The sequence below is a fragment of the Convolutriloba macropyga genome, chromosome 9 (genome assembly GCF_964194025.1).
Source record: "Convolutriloba macropyga chromosome 9, txConMacr16.3, whole genome shotgun sequence".
Taxonomy (NCBI): domain Eukaryota; kingdom Metazoa; phylum Xenacoelomorpha; order Acoela; family Convolutidae; genus Convolutriloba; species Convolutriloba macropyga.
In genome coordinates, this window is record NC_134476.1 from 48393469 (window position 1) to 48406952 (window position 13484).

Here is a 13484-nt window from a genome sequence, read left to right on the forward strand (position 1 = left end):
CGATTCTGACATCTAGTTCGCTGAGCATTTGCTGCCTGGGATGAACTCCGTAAACTGCGGCCTGGATTTCTAACTTCGGTATTGTCATGTGTCTGATGGGTAGTAAACGACATTTCCCTATTACATAAGTCTGTCTTAACGTTGTTTCATCTTGCAGATATGCCACGATGCACGTTGCTTCTTCTGATGTGAAGTATCAAGTCGTACAACCATATTCGAAATAGTCTGTTAATTGACATTGTCCATATCTCTCTCAACTCAGAGCACCAATCAGGGATCAGCTTTGAGTTAACTATTGTCAACTTTTTGTCCCATGCTTGGCCCATTGCTGACCAAATGCTTGGACCATTGCTGAGGTGAACATATCCCAAGCGGGCAGAACACTGCTGAGACAAACGATAGGACAATTTTCTTGAGTTATACTTGCTGGAACTTATTTGCTCAGTTCCGCAACAGACATTGAGACTAAATGTGTCGACACTTTTTATTTTACATCAAGGATTGAAGATGATTGTGGTTCAGCTTTGAAAGTTTTTTTACCACTTTCGTTGAACTGTCTGTATCTGCGATCTGTCACTTGACTTCGTCACTTGTTATCCAAATTGTCAATTTGAATCCACCTTTGACGAGTAGTTTGTCACAGTTTTTGATAGGTTTTAATTGCTTCTTGAGGGGTTCTGACTTATGAAAATTGCCCATGTAGAAGTTTCGCTGAACCGTTCTGACGAGACTTTTGTTGTTGACTGCCTGATGTTTCGCAGCTTGGTGCAAAGCTTAAATTGCACAAGTCGACCAGCTGTTTGCCCCAAAGACGTGTCGTGTGTACTTGTAAACTTCCATCTTCTGCTCTGGGTCTTCTCACCAGAGAAATTGTAGACATCGGTTGTCGTCGCTTGGTACAGCGATTTGAAGAAACATTGCCTCTATATCAGCTGATGGAGCTATTTGGTGTTCTCGTAAGAGAAAATATTTCCGATCAGGATCTACTCCAGATCTGGTCCGGGTAGAGATTTGTCGTTGATGGCTACGCCTTGATACTTTACTGCAGTGTTGAACACTTCTGAGCTTTTCAGGTTTATGCGGGTTATTGACAGGATGATGTGGCAAATACCATTGTAGTTTCATTCAATTCAGTTTGATCGACTTTCTGAACGTATCTAGCGTTGAAATCCATGTCAATGCTTTACTAGTAGCGCTTTTTTCATATCTTAATTCATATCTTTCACCATTGAATCAGTTTTGTTTGCTCCAACGTCTTGATTGCTCGTTGCATGTCGTTTGATTGCACGGTGACATCGCAGTTTGAGGCATACGACTTGTTATCCAATCAATTAACTGGTTTTCTAATTTTTCATCTGCGAATGATAAACTTCAGTTTCTCGTGCACATCGAATTGCACTGGTGTCAATGGTCGAGAGTTCTTATGGTCTGAAAAAGCTATTGGAACTAATTCTGTCTTGACATCATGTGAGTCATGAATTCCTGCTACTAATAAGGACGCTTTGCGTCCTTGAAGCTGAAGTTTAGACACCACTGACTTGTCTACAATTGAGATTGAGGAGCCCAAATCATACATTGCTAGTACGTTTAGGCTTAAGCTTCTGTTTGTCCGTTTGATTCGCATCACTGGGAGTCCTGCTTGAGTGATATTGGTTGCTACTGCCGTTGTAGCATCTGATACACTTGCTGTGGCTTCCTTCCTTAAAAGGTCACTATGCAAAAATCCGATGTGTCGCTTTGCACAATTGGGTACACTACATGTGCTTTTGCAGTCCTTCGACAGGTGACCTGGTCTCAAACAATTGAAATACAGTCGGAACTTCTGGACATGATCTCGTTGTTCAGTGACTTTCATTAATTTGAACTTTTCACAAGTCGGAAAAGGTTGTTGTTCCCCCTTGGAGGGACACTCGAGATTCTTGCGTTTGCTTGAATCTTCAGCGTTTGAAGCAAAAGTACTCGTCCTTGGCTTATTGCGGCTTCGAAATTTTTTTCTGTCGAACAACGAGTTTGTCTGTACTGACAATTTATTATAAATTACCGCCTTGGAGGAGATTAACTCTTTGAAAACAATCAGGTTGCCTCTCAGTAGTCGACGAACTTGGATAGACTGCAATCACTGTTCTCACAGAAGCGGAGAAAGATTTCTCGTTGTTGAACTTAGGGCGCCTGATTCTAGGTCGGATGTGTATCCAAGTTGAGTTAAATTGTTCACCGCATTTTTAACTACACTTGCAAATCTGACGATAATAGTAGAATTGTCGTGCCGAACTGTAGGATGAGTATGTCTTTTTTGAATTGAGCATTGACATCTGATCTGCTACACTTCGCACAGTAAATGCTGGTGCATTCTAAGCATGATAGTTTGATTGTTGGATGAATGCCATTCCCGATTTTGCTGCTTTCGCTTGACCCGTCTAGAAGACCCGTCAAGACTGGTCTTCAGGTATTGCATCTTTTCAGTATCGCTGATTTTTTTTGATGAACAAGAACTCTGGCCACTCTAGTGGATATCCTTTGGCAAGCCACTGGCAGCACTGGCACCGCTTGGTACTGGTTTGTAAATGACGTGGTGAGTGGTTTAGTTTGATGTGCTCCTATTTCTGCTCTCGGCAGATCTGTTTCGAGAGTTGTTTGTTGGACTCTGACTCTTGTTTGTTTTGGGATAATGACGCTCCTTGCTGCTGAAACGTTGTCTTTGGCAACGGCCAGTGCGGTTCCGTTACTCTAATTAATTTATAGAGTTCTAGTTTCTTGAGAATGCTCGGCTCTGTCAATGATGCTGAAAAGTGTCCTACAACCGGTTGAAAAAGCGGGGTAGTTTTTGGATAGGCGCTGAAATGTTAGTCGCCTATGGCTTGTGTGACATTCTTGGGAGGATCGATAAAACAGTCTGGAGATAGTGGCCGACTAGTGACAAACCGTTGAGCCACTGATTTTGCCTACCCTGCTGTTCTTTCCTGATTGCTTCTTGATCCAAAACGTTCTAACTCATCTGCCACTGATCCAGAAGCTCTTGAGCTTCCTTTGGTCTGCTCAAGTTTTAGAACTCTTTGTTCTTCGCCGGCCTCGGCTTTCTTTTCGTTTTCGAGTTTTTGCTCTCGCTGCCCAAGACGTCGCTCTTCTTCTTGTTCTTGCTGTTTTGGTCGCAATTTCATTTTTTCTCGTTCATTTTCTAAGTGAATTTGTTGGTCTCGCAGCTGTTGCTCTGCTTGCTGCGTAGCTATTAATATTTCAAATTCCATTCGCTCAACTTCACGTTGTCTCCACGAGAGGTTTTTGGGAACACTGAGTTCTTTTCTACTCCTGTTGATAGCAGACTTCTGAGAAGAAACATTAACAGTTTCTGCCTTTGCATTTGCAGCGTCTTTATCGTTGTTAATGAGTCCTGTTTGGATTAATTTAATATCCAGGGATGTTTGGTCTCCGCAATCCTTTCTGTGCTCGTACAGTTTGATCAGGTCTCGATAGTAACTTCTTATCACTCAGTTCAAAATTGGAGCGATGGCTTCCACTAATTTGAATACTTGCAATGTGTCTTTCCGACAGTCGTTGACGTCTGTGCGACAACGTTCATTGTCTCTTGAGAAATGGTACTTAGTCAACTACGCATCCCACCACTTTACTCTTTTCTAATATTCGCTTGGTGTCATTGTCAAAATTTTCGAAATAATTTGGTCTAAACTTTGGTTAAATAATTAACCTCCGCTGTTGTCTTCTAAGTTGTCGTACGTCTCGAGGAAGCATCGATAGGCACTTTCGGCTGTTATTTTGTTTTGTGTCAGGTAGCTTTCTGGCTTGGTTGTGCTTTGGTCCACCAAATTCAATTGAGGATTCGCTCCTGTTCGTGTTGTTCGTGTCGGTGGACCAAATGTTGCGTCTGATCAAGAATCTCAGCGGAACAGATTTATCACAGCATTGTTCTCGAGATTTACGCTGGCCTGGTTCCTCAGTGATTTCGATTGACTAATAATCTTGAAAGAGTTCCTTGGTATCAGAGGACTGTAACTTTTATTTTGAATGAAGTTAAGAAAATCCTTAGTGGTAATCTATGTTCAATCTCGTGCTGATGTTTGTAACGCGTCAGCCAATAGCTCACGTATTTTATTAGGTAATTTAGTGAATACGGTCAAAGTCCAAAGCGCAAAATCAAAAGAAACGGGATAAACATATAAAGCTTGCCTCATAAACATGCATTGCTTTATGAAAGTTCACTAAAGTGATTGCTAGCTGGCGTTCGTAATATGCTTAATAGCCTTCAGTTTAGATGCTGAAATAAGTGAAATTTTAGAATTTAACCGAATAAGCAGAATTTACACATCAAAAACGAAATCTATTTGGCACTTAGAAAAATTCTGTTAATTTCTATCTCTTATTTTTTTCGTTTTGAAGCCCAATATGCGTCAAACGGGTCGACGGCAGCTTTTTCGTAGGCAATTAGTGTACTATGTTTTGAAAGTTTCGTTTTTGATTGACGGGAATTAGGATTAAAGCAAAAACTTTCAAAATACATAATTTCGCTAAGTTGAAATCAGCTCAATATTTAGTCACTGACGTGCAATCATTCGATTAAATTATGTGGTTTCTTTTTTGTTTATTGGTGTGCCTATGTTCAACTCGTTGTTTTACTTAGGACAATTTTTTTCTGGGACTGTTTTGTTGGCTTTCTACTGACTATTTTGACAGGGACTGTTTTGTCTGGGAGTTTTTTGCTCTGCGAGACTGTTTTGTCTGTTCACCCAACTAACAACAATGCGTATGTTAAATTATGCCTTTAATAAATACAAATGAGACCTATCATTAATGAAACTATGTGAAGAGACCGCAAAAAGAACACAAATTGCAGGCAATACTCAAAGTCACAGAAACTTAATACAAAAAATCATGACATCAAAGCCATAAAAACACTTAGCCATTAACTGGAAACTTTATATAGGCCAACCTACGACTCAGTACAACTTCAATGCTACCTGTAATTATTCCAATAAAAAGCAAGACGACAAAAGAGGCAATAAATATGGACAGAAATCAAAATTTCACTTTTTTAAAAAAAACTTTGAAAGTTCTGAAAATCTTACAAAGTCATAGATCGATTTAAACAATACAATCTATCCGCCATTAGAACACTTATCACCTTTAATGGCATTTCTGTGCAAAAAAACGGGAGAAAAACAATGAAAAGAGGTCAAACTGCCGCACGTGAAAAAAATTTTCCCCATAGAACCGAAAGTATATAACAATTCAAATATCCCACTTCTCAGGTCAACGATTTTTTCAAGCTTCAAAACCACAAGGTATTTTCAAATATTTTAGCTTGATTACAGTCACTTCTCCGATTTGACTTCTTAATGAAATAAAAAAATTGAAAAAATTGTGGATACATCTTCGCTTACCAGCTGTTAAAGAACTTAATAGTAAAATTGTAAAATAATGTGCCAAGGAAATCTAAAATTGACGAAAAATGACGCTAAAAGAGGACAAAATTACCTTTTAACGATTTAACGATTTTATCGTTTTGAAGAAATCCCGCTCGACGGCAGTTTAAAATTGTTCGGTAGATTTTTGAGGCTCAACTAGCCGTAACTTTTCTTTATGAAGATTGCGTGAGCAGGGGCTGTGCTCGTGAGAATTATCAGCTTTACCTAAAATAACGCTGATGCTAGTTTTTTTTAAAAAAAAGAGCAGGTGATCAAAATAGACCCAACGTTTTTCGAGAAAACATTGAAATCACAAAGCTCAACATCTCTTTGTCAAATATGAATGAACTAGTTAATTGGGATAATTCAACTTGTTTTTTTTTATCAAAGTTAAACAAAATTTAACAAAAGTGAGAAATTGATGAAAATTATCCGATCTTCATAAAAACTTCGAACCTCGATAAGTGCTCAAAAAAGACGACTTTGGAGAAATCCGCGGCTCAAAATATTCTACGCTCGACGGGCTTTCTAATGCCACGCAAATTGATAATTATATCGACTGGCCAAAGTTGACTCATCAAAAAAACCTAATAGTTCCTTAAATATATTGATCAGCGAAAATTGAGACCGCAAAAAAAACATATCTAAATAGTCCAAAAAACAGGTGAGCATATAGTTCCTCCTCTCACTAAGTGGGGTCGGAACAGAAAACGTCACCTGTGAAATAAATCGTGAAAAAGCTTGCAAATAAAGTTTTTACCGAACCGCAGATTTGCTGCTGCCTTTTGGCAGTTGTGACTATGGAAATTTTTTTAATCATTGAGAATGAAACTTTGACGTCCTCCGATATTGTCAAGGCTGTTTTGAAACCTGATTTTGATGTGAACACACATAGATGTGAAGTGATGCCGGTTATGTTTCAGTATCTGATCGAAACCAGTGGCTGTTGGCGTGGAAGGTGAGCTTCAGTCGGTGCAATGAGAGACATGCTAAGCCCCTCCCCATGCCCACGGAGCCATTCGTGTGTCCTCTGGCCAAACTCATACTCACAAACAGTTTTAATTCAACCAACAATCCACTACAGGTGAAATTAAACGTGTTCTGTTGTGTATTCAAATGTGTTAAAAAGGTAGAAATTTCAATGTAAGCTGCGCTAGAAATAACGAGCCGAAAGTGATACCCAACTTGAGAGATAAAGAATGAAGGGTGCTCTGGTTTAGTACAAAAGGCTTGCAAATTATAACACTTTTGGATCGAGTTCAGCAGTGGTACTTGTTGACAATATTGACACTGGAGTCGAGCCCCTGGCATAATGTTTTGCAACTGATTGTTCTAACCAACACTCAATTCCATAAAATATGGTGATGTTAATGCAAATTTTGTCCCATATTATGCGTCATTCTACCCGTTCCCTTGTTTATAAAGCTTATATACTGTCTCAAATTACATATTTCTTCGAATTTTAGCACGCCCTTCTTGGTGAGACGTAAAATTTGCGTAAAGAATATGCATGCCCAGAGGTGAAAAAGTGAAAGCCCCTATGGAAAGCCCCCCTGTGGCAAAAATTTTATAGCGTTTGCTCCTTGACGTTTCGAGCAACCAAAGTCCTGTCTCTGGTAAAAAAATACTTCTCATTTCTTCAGAATTGAACCTTGTTTCAGACGAGTTCTGGGGCACAGAACGCACAAGATACACCCACCTCCCTCTCTGCACCTGGGAATAACAGCTACGCAAGTGGAGTCTATGCTCTACAGAGATGTTTTGCCTCTCTTATTCTCTGCAGCCACCTATTGATAACAGACTTCGGATGTGACTGGACACCTCACATACCACAGTTCCTCCATCTCTCCATTCTAGGTGGGTAGAGGAAATGTGAATTAGCAAAAACTATATGCATTAATTATTTTAGCTAAAAATCATTAGCTATAAAATCTTTTAGTCGAGGCGTGCTTTAACTTGGAGCTCTTATTTAAGAAAATATGGAGACAGCATTTGAAACGTCGCTGAAATCCTAACCCGTTTTTTATTTTTTTTACCTTCTTTGAAATCGTTCTGGTGACATACATGTCTTTGTGCCTGAGACTGTTAATGTCACGAATAGAGTGTCATGAATAGAAAATAACATCAGAACTGTTATATCTATTGTGGCAAGCAGTGAGCGTATTTGGTTCAGTTACATTAAGGACAGATGCTATTACAGTGAACCAAAGACTGTTCTTAGCTCAGTCTATTGTTTGTTTAGACAAACATTTCGCTATTTCTACTCCAGCCAGAAAGCATATACCTTATAATGAAATATTCGTTCTCCTGAAGCCGACTACAAAAACCGTATAGATTGAAATCCCCGTGCTTAAAATAATAACATTGATCAGACATCAGTCAGTATATTGAACTAATTTCGTTTAACAAACAGATAAAACTGCTTTTAGGTTTGGACCATGGTCTGCCGGTTGTTGTGAGCCACTCTAGACGCACCCTAATCAACCTAGTGCTCACTCAATTGGACACTGATGCAGATGTGACCTCTAAGACTCTTCTGCTGAAAAGCACTGACTTAGTTGTGTCTACTCTCTCCCCACCCCACTTGCACAGATCGGAGAGTGAACATCACGAGTACAGCTTCACTGAGATTGCAGAAGACGAAAATCCTCCTGCCAGGTGAGAAAAGAATGTTTGGATCTTTGATTGAGTTTTTGATATCAATGAGAAGTCTAATTGGAGTAGCGATTTTCGTCACGCCATAGTAGAAAAGGAGCGAACAGGAGCGGTAGAACACTAAAGGGAGCGGAAAAGCGAGTAGATTTTAAGCGTGATTTTTTCCAAAGTACCTTAAAAGTTGACCTTAGAAGTTCGTATTTAAGCAAATTCTTGGTTTTTGAAAGCAATTTTTCACGGGCGGCAATTTGACTGCTGTTTTTAATAGCCGCACAGCGATAGCTGGGGCTATTATTGGCCTTCTCTTGGTTTTTTTACGACTCGTAGAGGAATATTGGTTTTTGTCTTACGCGATTTTTCAAGCATGTATTATTGAGTTAATGAAAAAGATTAAGTTCCTAGTGGTACACTATTCAATTAATTTGCGTTTTTGAGATTACCACGGTTTTTTTTTATAGCTGCGAAGCTGTAAGCTGAGCGAAGCTGTATTGCGGTGCTCTTGGTTTTTTACAATTCAAAGAATTTGAATTGTATTGGGGCGCTGTCTTTTTTTTAAGATCTGTTCACACATTTTCATGATTTTTGAAGTCAAATTGGAGTAGTGATTTTGGTCACGCCGAAACAGGAAGTGGAGCGAAAAAGCGAGTGGTTTTGCGGCATGAATTTTTTTCGCTGTAATTTTAAAGTAGAGTGAGAAAACGATGTTTGAACAAAAATTCGGTTTCTCGCTAATGGTTTTTTGTTCACATGCGGCATTTTGACATTGATTTTTTGTTTTTTTTTCTTTTTTTTTGATCTGATTTTTTAAAAATGGTTTTCTCTTATTTAAGAAAATATGTAGACAGCATTTGAAACTTCGCTGAAATCCTAGCCCGGTTTTTTTTAATAGCCGCACAGCGATAGCTGGGGCTATTATTGGCCTTCTCTTGGTTTTTTACAATTCAAAGAATTTGAATTGTATTGGGGCGCTGTCTTTTTTTTTCTAAGATCTGTTCACACATTTTCATGATTTTTGAAGTCAAATTGGAGTAGTGATTTTGGTCACGCCGAAACAGGAAATGGATGGAAAAAGCGAGTGGTTTTGCGGCGTGAATCTTTTTCGCTCTAATTTTAAAGAAGAGTGAGAAAACGGTGATTGAACAAAAATTCGGATTCTCGGTAGTGGTTTTTTGTTCACATGCGGCAATTTCACTCTGATTTTTACTGTTTTTTCGATTTTTTGCACCGGATTTTTTTCTAAATGATTTTCCCAATCCATTCACAGCTCATTCTAGACCTAGTTTTTTGTTTGAATTAAATTTTCATTTCTCGCTAGTGGTTTTTTGTTCACATGCATAATTTTGACATTGATTTTCTGTTTTTTTTTTCATTTTTTTGATCTGATTTTTTTTTAAAATGGTTTTTTCAATTCACTCATAGTCCATTCTAGGTCTAGTTTTTCTGTTTACTCAATGAAAATTCTTTGAATTGTACGTCAGGACTTGTCCTGCTATGTTTTTTGTTTCGTCGTCTGACGCTCTTTTTTCGTTTTACATTTGTTCACACAGCAAAGCTGAAAAAGTCAAATTTTCTGAATGACTTCTTCCTCTCACTAACGGCATTTGCGCGCGTGACGTCATTTCTCACTCGCTTTAGCAAAAAGGTTTTAATTTATTTGCGTGATTAGATTTTGATCATACGTGACTTACCTCACTCAATAAAATGACTTTGCACTTTAAAACTTAAGTTTAATTTGAATTTGTTTAAGGTCAAAGGAACTCATATGTGCAGTAAAGGTCCCTAATAAGAGGCTTCTGTGGAATGAATTTTAACAAGCGTTATTAATTTATCGCTGAATGTTTTTTACCTAGTTTTTTGAGCGGCGTCGATTTTTTTCAATTTAGATCTGTATCTGTTTCTATCTCTATTATATGGCACGCAGGTCTATTCTTTCGCAGCTATTCTGGCAATCTGCCGGCTATGTTTAATATAGGAGTGCAGCTTCCTTGATAGTTTTCTGTCGGTTTTGATACCCTGTAGAAGCTAATTTCTTATTAATAGCCGCACAGCGATAGCTGGGCCTATTATTGGCCTTCTCTTGGTTTTTTTACGACTCGAAGAGGAGTATTGGTTTTCTTAAAGTTTTTTTACCGGAAGTACTATTCGTTCAGACGCCGTTTTAACCTAAAAGCGAAATTGAGTAGAATTGCCGTGTGGACTATTTTTTTCTGACCGAGAGAAGTTTTTTGTTCATGCGCTGCGTTTAGTTAATGACTTTTTGACTTTGAAAATTTTTTCTGACGGAATGGCACATATAGATAACCGTTTTTAGCCGTTTTTCGTCTAAGTGGCCCAGTTTTTTCCTTGTAATTTGGTATTTTGTAGAAATAATTTTTATTCAATGCTATACTGAATTGTGTACCTCGGAATTTGATACCACAGTGTTTTGGAGAGACTGAAAATGCGTTTCAAGATCAAAATTGGCACATCTTTTTCGATTTTCTAGTTAATTTTTGGCCTTTTTCTATTAATTTCTTTTTTTGGGTCTTTCAACCGCCTGTTTTCAAAAATTAGTTAATATGGCAACTTCACTTTGATAATTCATATCATCAACGCCTCTTTCTACCTCTATGTAATTAATAGCCGCCTTCATCTTCTCAGCCGGCTATTATAGCGCTCCTATTTTTTTTTACTTCGTCGAATAAAAAAATGTTTCGCTTTACCTCATTTTGCCGCTTTTTCAACATTTTGCGTGATATCTTTTTGACTTCTCTAGGCTAGTTTCTCTCTTCTCTCATTCTGCTAAAAGTGATTTTGAACATCAGTTGCTCAGCAAAGCAATTCAAAATGAACATAGTCAGTATTAAAAATTGAAGTCAGAAATAGAGACGGGATAAACCCATAAAGCCCTAAAGCCCAATTTTAGATGCCCGCTATTTGAACGTTGTTCCTATAAGTCTTAGTTACCGTCTCTAATGCTTATTGGTATTGATAGTAGCCCCTGTAGCCTCTCTCTGAGCAACAGAAGTACGTTATGTTCAACTACGAAATGCCATCAAAATAAATCGGACTTAAAAATATTTTTGTACAATTTTTTTTTCAATATCTTATATTCTTTCAATCACAATCATGCTTATTGGAATCAACGGCGGCTATTTTCCGGCAATCTGCCGGGTATGTTTTTTTGTAAATTTGTTCATATGCTAATCCGATTTTCATAGTTTTTTAAGTTTTTTTAAGTTTTTTAAGTTTTTTGATTGTATTTTGGTTTTAATTACTTGAAATAGTCTTTTTGTGCAACATCAGGGACTTGAGTTTCGTTTCAAAAAATTCAATCACTTTTTGGCGTTAAGTTTTTGAAAAAAAGTTAAATTTTTTCATAACTTCAGTCTTAAAAGTTTCAAAAATGTTTCAATTTTTCGTCTGTTTGAATTGTTTTTTGGTTTTGTTTGTTCTGTTGAGCAAGATGGCGTTTTGTCTCGGATGACATTTTGTGTTTTCTTTGTCTCAATTACTGAAGAATCTAATGTATTCGTTTTTCTTGATTTTTTTTTGACTTTTAAATTTCAAAACTGAAGAATTGTTTTTTTTTGTTACGGTGTTTGTTACATTGTGTCCATTTTCTTCTCATTTTAGTTTGCTCCATTCTATCTTTGTCCTGGCACCTACATTTTTATTCGATATATTGATTTTTCAGTTTTTAAAATTGAATTGTTTTAGATTTTCGTCATTTCTTTGGTTTACAATTAATTTCATTCAACATAAGGCAGTACTGAGAGGTTGCTAGAATGCTTTTTTCAAAATTTCCACTCAATTTTTATTGCCATTTTCTGGTGGCCTTGGTATTGTTTTCAATCATTTTTGCCTTTGAATATTATTCTGTTGCTTATGTCTTTTCTATGACTAATTTAATTTTTGATTTTCTTATTTTTTTATGAAGTCTTTTTGTCTAGCATGCGTACTACAAGGAAACAGTATTTGCTGTTTTTTTCCTAATTGCAGTGATTTGATTTGTAATTGCACTGGTTTTCTGGATCTTAAATTTGAGCATTCTTTTTTTTTGGAAAATTTAACTTAGTTTTAAGATTATTTTCTGCAGGATGCTTTTGCGATCTTTTAGCGACTAGAATTATGATTTTAAGGTCAATTGATGGCACTGTCTGCTCTTTGAGCCTATCAGTATTTTGACCATCCTAATTATGTCGGATTTTTTTTAACGTTACCAAAGGTTTTCAATAATATAAAATTTTGCTGCGTTTTGTTTCTCTTGGTGAGTGGTTTGATTTTCACCAATTTTTAGATCAGACCTAGTGAGGCAATGAGTTGACAGTTTAATACAAAAGGTAATTGCTTCAGCTGCAATTACGGTTTTTTTTGAAGTCTGGACTTTTCGAGTCGCTTCCGGAATTCTTCCGGCTATGTTTTTTATTTCGTCGTCGCGATTTTTGTTACAACCAAATGACGTCACAATCACTTAAAATCTGCTTTTTGTTCATTCGTTCATGCAATTTCAACTGAAGTGCATATGTGACGTCATTTTTGCTCATAACGGAGCGTGTTTTTTGTTCATTTGCGTGATTAAATTTTTGGTCACACTTGACTTACCTCACTCTCAAAAACGACTTCCTCACTTTGACTTTTATTTAATTAAGTTCAAAGAGATAAAGTCAAATGGGGTGTGTGTCAATTTAATGAAGGTTATTTGGGTGCAGCTAATAGAGGCAGATAAAACTTTTACAGATTTTTAATCAAAATATAACAGATCAGCCTTCAATGAAAAAACGAATTTTTTGGTCTGTCTTTTTTTACTGTTTTTTGAGACTGTAGATCTACGAAGCTATTGCGGCTATTTTCTGGCAATATGCCAGCTATGTTCAGTATTTATTCTTTTGAGTGCTTTTAATATAATACATGTTATGTGTTGGTGCCTATGTACATTTGATTGAACTCGGCAATTAATGTTTAATTGCTCTCATATGAAGTTTGTAGCAATTATATTAGTCCTGTTGGTCTTTTTTGCGCAATTTTTCGCTTGACCGATTTTTAGTCTGACCCATTTGACTTTTCGTCCTTAAAAACGGGATAAACAGGTAGCTCCCAGCGTTACTTTTCATGACCATTTTAAGAGCTATGTTTTGTTTCTCCAGAAAAAACACGCGAAGTTATTCTATTTTTGTCGTTTTCTGAGTTTTTTAAGCCCTAGCTGTCACGTAACCTCCTTAATGTTTTGATATATTATTGCATAGTTTCTAGCAGTAATGGAATTTTCAACATATTAACATCACGAATTTTAACATTTTTTCAAAAACTTGCTATTGTCAATTTTTACACATCTATTGAAATGATTCGTGTTTTTACAGACCCAGGGTCCAGAAAACCCTTTAAGGGTTTGATAATAAATTACTGAAAAGTTTTTATTGGCCAGGGAATAGT

At 37.1% G+C, this 13484-nt stretch overlaps 1 protein-coding gene across 1 annotated transcript in view; it reads left to right on the top strand.

Annotated features, from left to right (window-relative positions):
* LOC142346249 (protein furry homolog-like) overlaps positions 1-13484 on the top strand; it is a 144509-nt gene that overhangs the window by 63544 nt on the left and 67481 nt on the right. Inside the window, exons 26-28 of the mRNA XM_075398764.1 lie at positions 6341-6501; positions 7079-7274; positions 7847-8075. Of these exons, the coding sequence (XP_075254879.1) occupies positions 6341-6501; positions 7079-7274; positions 7847-8075 (586 nt within the window). The remainder of the gene's footprint in view (positions 1-6340; positions 6502-7078; positions 7275-7846; positions 8076-13484) is intronic.